Raw genomic sequence first — 12,000 nt, 5'->3', positions numbered from 1 at the left:
AGCTTATCCAAAACTCTCATTGTGTTCCGCCACAAGCAGATTTTTCCATTCAATTAATCGGTATTGAAATGGTGATAGTAATCCTGTCCTGTGGAACTTATTAGTAAGAAAAATTTATTGATGTCAACATTGTAGCAATTTAAAATTCACATGGAATGTATTTAATAGAATACATAAACGATTTATAACGGATTTATAAGCGACGGAAATACGTACCGTAACAATTTTGTCAATGTAAATCACCCTATTGCATTTACAATGATAAAATATAATTATTATTACATAATTTTTCGCTTTATATTAGAATGTGAGGGATGAACAACAAATATAAAAAGGAAGAAATTATCTAAAATGTTTAAACGTGTCGCCTTCGTGTTTCTATTATATAAATAATAAAAAAAAATAAAAGAAATATTTACGTTTCATTTGTTACTTCCTTTTACTTATTTACCACTTACTTGCGAGTGGTACTCAGTGTACATTAGATTTAGGCATGTTTTCTCATTTTTATCTCCCTTCTCATATGATATTCCTAAGAAGAATGGAGTGTTTATAACAGAACTTCGTTTACTTGAACTTGTCGAGGGATAAACAAGTTATATAATTGGAGTTCATATAATAAGAGCTCACCAGTTATGTATTATTTTCTGTTCATATAATAGGAGTTCACGTTCAGATAAATGAATTCAATCAGCAAAAGTTCAGTTAATCGGGCATTAATTAAAATTTCGTTCAGATAAGTGGACTTGATATAAATTGAGTTCTACTGTAAATTAAATATATCATATCGTGCATAGTTTGATAAGTAACGAGAAGATTATACGATGAACTTCATTATTGAAGATGTAGGGTATAATTGTAAATCGTAGATTAATTCACATGAACTACATTTTATTTACACTAGCAATAACAGTAAATTCATTGTATTTATATTTGTATTTGCATTTATGTTTATATTTATAATAATTATATATATATTTATTTATTACATTTATAATAATTCTTTCTTTTTACATTAAATATAGCGATATATTTAAATTACTGGCAATTGTAACTCTTTCCTCTCTTACAAAATTAAGTCACAAATTGCAGCCATTATTAATGCCTGTACCATTTCATTAATATCAAATAAGTCTTCGAATTCTAATTATTTACGTTTTAGATGCCAATTACCAATTAGATTTTCTTAATTCTATAATAATTCAGACTTTCTTAAAATTTTCTATTTTTATGAGCATAAACATTGTTAAATATCGAATTTTACAAAATATATATCCGAATCTTTTCAACTGCGCATAACAGATTGTATAAAACGAAGCACATAAACGCTTTTCGAACGTTTGTTAGCTCCATTTATAACAAATTTCTACATGAACTTTTGACGATATAGTTTAGTAACTCCATAAAACAGCAGCTGTTCACATTACATTTTTTTGTTTCCGGTAGTTGTAAAATATGGTATAGTAATGCTCCATCCATGAGTTTTCTTATTATTTCTGAGAACATAGATAATATAACTAATAATACTATATGATCAGTCGTGTATTTTATAAACTTCATTTTTTAAGTACTACAATCAAGACCTCCAAAAATATTTATATGCAATTCAAATATAATAAGGAAAAACTTGTATGTTGTAGATAAGTTATTTAAGTAATAATAGGAAATATCAATATTTCCATATTCAAGATGATGCGTAAATTATAAATAAAATAGCTCTTTCCGCAAGAACGCATACGAAACGTTACATTAAGGTACATATATTATACAAGAAACTCAATCATATACGACATTTGCAGAAATCGATTATATCATAATACACAGAAAACCAAGCATAACATTCATTTATTTATTACTTAACCCGTTACCTAAGCATCTCGTTTCAATCTCTTCCTGTTCGTATATAAGCATCGATATTCTTCGAAATTCGAATTCTCGATATTTCGAGAAATGATCCATAAATTGTTACAGTTATTAAAAATGATGCAATTATATTCTCAGATAAATATTCTCACAAAAATTGTTATAGCGATAATCGGTATAGAAATCAATTCAGAATTGTGAACGTAACCGGAATTCTCGGCCATTTTTGGATGTTTAGGATAAACGGTATGCACTTTTGTCGTAGAATCGTGCGGATTGTTTGTAGTTGAAGATGGATTCATCGAGCAAACAGTTCCTTTTATAGCCTCTTTAACCGAACCCATAACGATTCTAAAATTATAATCTTCAGGGTCCAGGCGAGAGTACATAAAAGTAGGCAAACGATCCGAGAGTATCCAAATATTCCCGTTTCGATCAATCTAAAATTAACAGGAAGTAAATTAAAAATCGGTATTTAAATGGGTTAGCTTATGATTCAGTAGCGAAAAAGATAAAGCGAATATAGTAGAATTTGATGTATTTGAAATAATAGGGACAAGCGATTATTTGAATAAGAAAGTTTTTGGATAGTGGAACACTCTCTATCTTAAGCTATTTATAAGTATTTTTTTAATACTAAATGAAAATAAATGTCAGTCTCAATACATTTTTCTTTTTTCTCAGAACGCAGGTTAAGATTACATAAAATATATACGTAATAATTTTGCATAATATTATTAATAAAAAATATAGTATAATTTAAAAAAGATGAAAAGGATAACAAAAATATAGTGGGCTAAATCACTTTGTTCTAAAGTTTTGTTTTAAACCTATTCAAAGATAGAGCTGATCTTTAAACACAAGTCTAATTATATATAAATTTATTTATTAATTTTTTAAACAAATTTCAAGCTCAGCTGCGTGCTTACTCGTATATTCAGTCTATTCAACTTGTGTCGCTATAAGAATAATTCATATCAACATTTGATTTACTCGACGAGTAAAAGAATCAGGAAAAAGCAAGAGAATAAACATTCGTATATAAGTCATAAATTGCAGTATCGCAGTTACGTTTTTGAGAAGTTGACGTTTCTAACACGTGTGTAGCTCAAAGTTAATTGTACATACATACATATATGTATACATATATATAAATTTCCATTCTCGATCTGGAAAGTAATTACCTTTAAATCGTTGGGAAAAACCATTGTGACGTTATCTACATAAATAAGACCTTGTTGCTCGATTGTGAACGTATTTTGAGGTTTCCAGCACGCAATAGCATTTAAAACAGCTAATGCATAAAATAGAACTCCGGTGTCTGGATCTAAAAAGCTCACGCTACTTTGACCATTATGTCCGCGAGATCCTAGAGCATGAAATTCGTGGAAGTTGTCTGAAACCCATAGAAATCGAATTATAATTAACATCGTGGAAATAACGTGAAACTATAGATGTACTTAACTACGTGTGTCCTGACTGAACAAACTTTTAATTACCTGGAGAAGTAGCACGTTCAGGATCTCTTAGTAACTTGGTACTAACTGAAAATTCCATGGTGCTAGAAAGTGGATGGAAATACATTACACTGTAGCCATCGTTAGTTGGTGCAAGACCCATACCGAAGAGACCATCGGTCCATTGGAACGAAATTCCCGATACATTGAATTCTTCAGCCTTAAACGTTACAATGTTAAAAAAATGAAGAATGTACATGACAAATTGGATGTAATTTTTTGCCATGATTCGTATCTTCCGAAATGTCAAAATTATTTAGAATTTGTTAATGAGAGGAATCGGAGTTATCGAAGTAATAATTCTAATTACGCATCTCCGTCTATATGAAAAAAAAATAACTATGACATATATCTAGTAGTAGTTAACAGGTAGAGAAATATAGATAAGAACTTCATCTTATTCGGAAAAATGATATTAGATACTTAACGTTAATAAAAGATACTAACTTGAGAATCTGGTTGAAAGAAATGATGTTTAAGAAGCCACGAATTTTCCGACTTCCACGAATAAACTACGAGTCCAGGACCACCCAAGTCAGCCAGATAAGCAAAAGTATCTTCGCAAGAATAATCTTCGACGGCGATATTTGCAAAAAGAGAGTCAGGTGTTTTTTGATCTTCCGGAATAATGAATTTTCGGAGTAAACGATCGTCCGTTAAGTTGTAAATGAGTAATGCTGGTGGAGCTTGCTGTTCTGGACTATCCAAAATATCAGTAAATCCTGTATCAAGAACCCATAGTCTTTCGCAGCGATCTGCACGAATTCGAAACGTTGAAATGATCTCTGGGACGTTTCCAGCTCGATATTGATGCGCCTCCCAAGAAGGATACGGGATTAAACTAGGAGACTCGCGTGTATCTAAAATCATTATTTTCGACTCACATTTATCATACAACTAATACGGAGTACGTAATCGAAAACACAAGATAAATAGAGCAATAAGCATATTTTCTTAAAGAATAATGATTTGTTTAAACAATCTATTTATACTGTTGCCTGTAATAGAATACTTCGGAGTTAGGGTCATTTAATGACTAGACGACTTTTATCGTTTTAAAGTTATTTGGCTAAGCCCTATTCACTAAAGCTTAACATCTGTGTAACATATGTCTATTCATCGATGGTAATTACCATTAATGTAAAAGTAATTCAAACTAGCAACTACACCACGTCTCCATCTTGGCACAGTAACGAAGATCCTAGTATTTGTAATCTCAAGACCAAGGGGAAGATTATCTTCCTGCTTGTATTCTGGGAATAGAAGCTCGGTATCGTTACTTGGCCATTCATACTCAAGCTGTTTCCATTGATAGGCCACACGAAGTTTATCACTGGCTACAACCATTATCCAAAAATAACTTTGAAGTAGTGCGTTGAAAAGAGATAGAGTCGATTTCCTTCGCATTTTGATTTCCTGATTCTGCAATTAGAATAGACCTTTACCTCGTTGACACTACAAATTACCATTACGATAGAATTAATGAATACCATATATAAATTATCAGAATTATAATTGCAAATTTTTGTTAAATGTAAAGTACCATCGCATAGATGGAAAAATATTACCGATCTAACATCGCAACTAGAACCGTACGCGTTTCACAAAAGTATTTACATTCAATCTCGGCTACTAAACTTCTTATTGATTAATATACAGAATGTTTCACTTTTTTCGGCCAAATTTTATGTTTGTATATACAGTACGAGTTTTATCTAATATTATCGAGGACTATTACGGAACTAAATTACACCATTTGACATCCTTCTTTCTTTTCTTCTCCGTTTCTTAAATCACGTGTACATATTTACTAAGATTTCGAACATAAAGTATATTTAATTGGAGCATACTAATATTAGTATACTAATATATGTAATGCTTTTCACAAGTAAAACATTCCTCAAAATTGAACGGTCCAGAAATTTGTCTGTAATTCTCTGAACGGGGTCTAATTTGTCATGTTATTGATGTACATATATATATATTGATACTATTGATAATAAACTATACATTGATGCAACAATATGACAGAGGTATAAGAGAATATTACGATGCAATCGAGTAAATCGAAAACCATTGTGAACAATATTATATTATCTAAGTACTAATTACGATAAAATATCACATAAATGTTAATTACATTTCTGATAACTACTGATATCAGAATCAGAATGCTACAATAATCAGAATGTGATAATATAAATGTGTAATAGAAAATATAAATGTGTAATAGAATGTATAATAGAAAAGAAATATTTACGACAAAAAAAAATAGATCTTCAGTACGAAGAATTGTATTTATAAACATAGAAGTTGAATAAAGCTATCAAAAAATGAAATTAATTTCTTGTACCTTCAACAAAATGAATATCCAGAGCGATATATCGAAGCTATCAAATATATTTTTTTTCAAAATCTCTGTAATAGATCTAATATATTAGTAACTTTTAAACAAAATTATGAAAAAAAGTGTGTTTCTTCGAAAACTTTCCAGCAGATGCATAAATGTCTGGTGTGATTCCCTCCTACTTTCACTGCTATTTATCTGGATTAATATTTAAATACTTGATTAATAGGCACTTGATTGTGTACTTAAGTAGTCATTCTATAATAAATGAGAAAGAAATATATGTAATAGAAATATATGTAATTTCTATGAGTAAACTTCATCTTTCTTTAAATATTTAGGAAATTTGATATACATAACTACACACATACTACGGATATTAGGAAAATTAACAATATGACACCACCAGAACTTACATCTTTAATGCCATCATACTTTCTATCGTACAAGCCAAATAATCACACGGTAGTAAAGTGGGTCAACAAACTGGCTACATTTACCGTGAGTTAGAAAATTTTCACAGTTTTAGCTACTTCTACAATGTAATTCTGTACATTTTTAGTACAACTTACCTAAATATATACTCTATTGTAATTGATACTAAACTAAATTTGAAAAACTAAATTTTCTGCTAATCATAATCCCTAATAATGGATTAAGCATTGAAAGTAAATGAAAAGCTAGAAATCATATAAAGAAGTAAGGAAGCTACATTTACGCGTTGTAAACTTTAAATATTATAATCTTTTCAAAATTATTCTTTGTTAGTTAACTTGATAAATATGTAAATCGTTCCTTTCAAACACGTTTGCTCCATTTTTCTAATACCGATAAAATTACTTGACAGTATCGAATGCTTAATTTATTTAAAAGATTACGTTATTTTTTGGAGAATATTTAACGAGTAAGTAAGAAACGCTGATCTAATATATTTTTCTGTATTTTCAATATTGCTGTCATATAAATTTAAATTTTCGTACGACATCATTAATTTCAACATCCTGCGTATACAAAATCGTGATCCACATATTTTCAATGAACAGTCCCGGTTTAAATAGTTGGAAAAACAGAAAAGTTTACTCATATACAATCCAGTTCCTAAGGCCTTTGAACTATAAGGCACGTTCTATTTTAACAAAACTGTTATGTTCGTGTAAATTATGAATTTAACATCGCTTGTGCCGTTTAATAAAATCATTACTATATCACAATGCTATACTTTTTTTAGCACTTAAATATTATGTTGAGTGATATTTCTATATATCTTTGTTTGGAAGCAAAAATATGATAATATAACTACATTAAGTATCATAAAGATGTTTTAAGTGTCAATGTAAATTTGATAGGAACGTCAAGTTTTTACAAGAAACATTGTTCCAATAAGACTCTCGGCAGAGTGAAATCAAAAATGTGGTTATACTTTAAACTGTCAATTAGTCTCTTACGCAAGTACTTGGTATTCGCAAAAAGTTTAACGTTCAAATGTTTTTCCAAGGAAAATTTTAACCGTACTTAGATAGTCAAAATAGAATAGTACAAAATTATCAACAACAAAACATTATTAATCAATCACTGTTTTTCTTTTGTTATACACGTTAATTGTTCACATTGTTCATTTATTTACCGTTTCCCTGTCGTTCCAGTTGAGAAATGTCGCGACAGACTGAAACACGCAAAGTACTATCGCGTCGACAACACGCGACAAACTAACATAAGGATTCGTCCGAGAAATGAAAGAGACGTTCTCCCGCAGTACCGTATCGGTGCCGTTCAAGGCTTGCCGATTATTCATCCGCTGGACAAACTTGCTAAAATATCACGATTCGTCGTCGTTCTCCGCTAATCCATTACGTAGCTATGTAGTAAAAAAGAACAATAACTCAACTTAAGTAAACTATAGGAAAGTGTCCGGTAGCCGTTCATTCGTATCGCTATGTGGATCATACTTATGTAAGTTTGCAAATCGAGAAGCGTTTATAGTCGTAGAAGCATATATTTCACCAAGAAATATAATTTATAGAAAAAGAAATTTAGCTCGGTTACGAATATTATTATCACTAACCAAGCTTTTATCCTCTAATAAATTATTTTCCACATTTTCAATGCGAAACAAATTTATACTGAAAATTATAACGAGATGACGAATAATCGGAATATAATTGACGATAGAATGTAATTTTCCTATATCTCATTTTAAATACATACTTCAACTCGAAATGTGTAATTTGAGAATAATCTTAATTATATCGTACAAATTATAAAAAATATTTCAAATAAATAATGCTTGTTCTTTAGAAAATCGTATTTAAATATTGTTTCAATGAAAAAGTAATGAAAAATAGCATGCTTTCTACTTTCTCAAACAACAATACTTCAGGTGCAGAATTGCAACTTGGAATGGATTATTTAGTATTATCAATTCAAGAAACATTGTACAACTTACCTTTTGTGCCTTTTTAAGACGTTCCACTTTCCACGCGTTTCACTTTTTCCAATTTTTTTTTAAGAGAAGATTAAAGGAAATTTATTTCGAAATACTTTCGATACATTTCGTTGTAACACATATAAACGCAAAATTTTTTTTTAGGTCGACTTTATAGCAGTAGTTCAAACATAATTTACTAAACGATGGTGTCTTTTTTAAATATATCTACCAATTAAAAAGAGTTATATAAATAAATGAATAAACAGAGAAATTTTAAATAAAGGAAGAAACTGATAAACCTATAAAAGTTTATATCGCGTCAGCTAACAATAATAAGAAAATATTACGAAAGTGAATAGAAAATACGGCATGGCAGATTTCTCATAAGGTAACAAAACAAAGGAGAGAAAAGTAATATAAAATGAAATACGAAGTGTGAAATAAAACTTAATTGTAAACTGATTTATCGCTAAGTTAGTTAGTTCACTTCCCTTTGACGTAAATTCCAAGTGAAAGTTGTTAGAACGGCTGAACTGAAGATTGTATGCAAAGTATTTTCGTAGACAATTGCTCTTCTCCGTGAGACTTCTCTGTTATTTATGTTTTGATCAAGCATCGATTAATGTACCAACGACGTAACATGGTTTACACACGTTCGTGTGTTTCCTAATTACGCTGCTGGTCAAACTCTGTAATTCTACAAGTGCATCCTTCGATGAAAGAATGTGATCATGATAATAACACCAATTATACTACATTGAAACAACCAGGAAGGAAGTATATGAAAAATTAAATCGAAGATAGAACAAAATCTTTTTAATGATGAAAATAAGCATTTAGTTCTTAACTCTTCTATAAAATTTAGCTTCTATAAGATTACTGGTGAAGAATCTATAACGATAGAAACAATTTCGCTAATTAGAATATTCGTTATATCATTAGACACAACTATGGCTCCTGCACACTCACACAACATGCATTTTTATAGCCTTTAAATAATACACTCGCTCTCTAACGCTGGTACTCGATTCCTCTTAACAGGTTTGACTAGGCATCGTGCTGAGCGAGCAGTTGCGCGATTTCGAGGTCGATCGAATGCTCCGTATTATACAGCTTGCTTTCACTTTCACGATCGCTTACACCGCAGATGGTTTTACATGACAACACGGAATATGCAACGATATTATGCCCTTCTAACACAAACATCGAAGATAATTTTCTAATGCCATTTTATTGATCTGTTGTCACTATCTATACTACTTTTGTCATTTCAACAGTTTTCAGTTCACAAGATGTAGCATGTACTCTACAGGTGATTTTCAGTAAAAAAAAGAAAATCACGTACAGTATACATTTTTTTATGTAGCAAAAGCTTATCCATGTAGGATGTAAGATCCATGTAGCTCGATTAATCAAGTAGTTTGGAGATTTTACACGACTGACAACTTTCATTATTTCTCTATTTATACAAATTCGCAAATTTCATTGGAACCGAAAATTTTGATAGGTTCTCTGTACAAGTCAATGGATAAAATATAAAGTAAATTACTTAAGTTAAAAAATGAAAGTCCTAATCAACAACTATAGAATATTATCGCTGTTTATTTCTAGATTAGAATATCCCAGAACATGGATACCGATGTACTTTTTTTATATTTACACAATCCAAATACTTCTTATACTTCTTTATACTTCTTAAGACTGCAAGCCCTTAAGGTAAGGTGTTCGTTAATAGATTGAAAAATATAAAAGAAAAGGAACGCGTTAACACGATTAATATCATCGACTTCTTAGTTTGCTCAGTGTGCCATATAATTCTTACTACGAAAGAAACGAAGAATCATAGCAACTGTAAACCTGGTTTCACACACCAGATATGCGTATCGCGATACATACATATGGACATACATGTACTCCGATGGAAAAGTTCACACGACGATTCTCCTAAGATGCAATATCGCGATACTCATTTCGTGTATCTTGGCAACGATACTTTTCGTACGAGGGCGGCAGACAAAACATCGCTATACATGATATATCACGATACACGTATCTCTCTGTGAAACCGGCCTAAAAGCAATTTAGCAAATTTGTCGAAACTTTTTGAAGAGTAACGAAAAGTACGATGATCTCATTCGTGATAGCGCGCGATCATTGTGTTATCAAACAATTATCATTTATTGATTATTTCAACGAGATACAGGTGTACGTATCACCTATTGCTCTCTATAGTCCTTTGACAACAATTGTCCATTCTACTCAGGCGCAGTCAGCTGAAAACAACAAGGCTGTAGAAGAGTAGAAACTACTGCTAATTTCTGTAAGCGGTCCGTGCAGGAATAAAGTGCAACCTAAAATTCGATTTCGATATTTGCATCGTACAAATCGTATAGTGATAAACAAATTTTAAAGTAAACAAATACAAATAGATTCAAATAATAATCAACTGAATCGCAGATTTAACCTAATTTTCTATAAATTGCGGTTCAACTGAATTTTGTACCGTGTAAAAAAGACTTATACATTGTCACTTGACCATCAAATCCGCATACAATAAACTACTTGATGAAGAGACAAAATCTAGAAACGATAGATACACACAGAAAATATAAGGAAATTATATTATGGTGAAGTGGAAGGTCGGTAGTTCTAATATCGTTTTAAAGGTAGCACTTAATTTCCGGTGCTTCGAGCCGCTCTATAAAGATATTAGAATGACAAAGAGCCACCGTGTTACCGGTTCTTCGAGCAAAGCGATCCCCACGAGCGAATCGTGCATCCGCTGTCACCAAGTGGAAAGACATTATTAGCGTAAAAAGGAACAGGATGATGAAGGATTCTTGCGCAACGTAAGATACAGGTGTATCGATATACACACAGAGCCAGCTAAGCATTCTACGAACGATCGAATTGTTGAACGAGAAAAAAAGAAAGGCACCGACTTTTATACCGCTTTCAGCAGCATTTGAAACATTCCAAAGTAAATTATTACATTACAAGTGTCGCCTCGATTGGCAAAATTCTGAAGGCTACTTCACGAAAATAATAAATTTGAAATAATAATATAATAATAATAATAGTAATAGTGATTGATGATGATGATGATGATAACAATAAGAACAACAACAACGACAATAATAATAAAACAAAATAAAGGCCAGGAACGAAAAAGTTGTTTTATTCGCAAAAAACTTCGGAAGAATTTTCTCGTTCCAACATTTCGAACGATCGAGTCAGTTAACACGATTTACCCACGACTCATTATCGATTACAATTGATATTGTTTCTCGGTCCAGCCACGCGTCCACGCAGCCAAGGTTATGATAGTTCCCAATCTATTTTATGTCTAATTTACCAATTGCATTTTGCAAACTAAACTTTACTTTCGAACAAGTGGTCGTTTAAAAAAATATGATCGATGTAACGTATATAGGATTAACTATCGATTCAACGACAAAATATTGAATAACACACAGAAAAATATTTCAAAATTCTAATTAATATAATTGGGAATAAAACAAGTACCTCGACTTTAGGACGGTAGGTCCAAACAATCGCCTGCCTTCAGGCAAGGGACCCATAAGGTCCAACAGCGGTCAGAGCTGTGATTGGTTGAAACAATATGTGGCTATCGCCCGCCATTCTGGGACAAAATTTATCAATGTACCTCTTCTATCATTTTTATCTTTTTACCTAGAACTTTTATATTGTGCAATGAGAGGAAAATATAAATGAAGTGAAATACATACGTAGATTGAACCGTTTCGTCTATGTACATGTACGTAATAAGATAGTAATAAAAAAACGACAATAAGAAATAATATACGCGTGCATGTATTAAAATCAGT

The 12,000-nt window shown here is 31.2% G+C and overlaps 1 protein-coding gene across 2 annotated transcripts; it reads right to left on the bottom strand.

The window, feature by feature from the left end:
- Window positions 1-1,362: 1,362 nt before the first annotated feature.
- LOC117207748 (protein yellow) lies at window positions 1,363-7,695 on the bottom strand. Of its 2 annotated transcripts, none has more exons than XM_033448271.1 (6): window positions 7,352-7,695; window positions 4,514-4,802; window positions 3,828-4,240; window positions 3,363-3,540; window positions 3,048-3,259; window positions 1,363-2,303 (listed from the first exon to the last, which is right to left on the bottom strand). In XM_033448271.1, the coding sequence occupies exons 1-6, from the start codon at window positions 7,517-7,519 to the stop codon at window positions 1,998-2,000; spliced, it is 1,566 nt and encodes a 521-aa protein (XP_033304162.1). In that variant the 5' UTR covers window positions 7,520-7,695; the 3' UTR covers window positions 1,363-1,997. The 2 variants fall into 2 exon arrangements, with proteins under 2 accessions (XP_033304162.1, XP_033304163.1); XM_033448272.1 differs by having other exon boundaries at window positions 4,514-4,835; window positions 7,352-7,489.
- Between the last annotated feature and the right edge of the window lie 4,305 nt (window positions 7,696-12,000).

This window comes from Bombus bifarius, unplaced genomic scaffold (assembly GCF_011952205.1).
Source record: "Bombus bifarius isolate JDL3187 unplaced genomic scaffold, Bbif_JDL3187 scf7180000008046, whole genome shotgun sequence".
NCBI classification, from domain to species: domain Eukaryota; kingdom Metazoa; phylum Arthropoda; class Insecta; order Hymenoptera; family Apidae; genus Bombus; species Bombus bifarius.
This window is presented reverse-complemented; position numbering and strand designations above follow the sequence as displayed.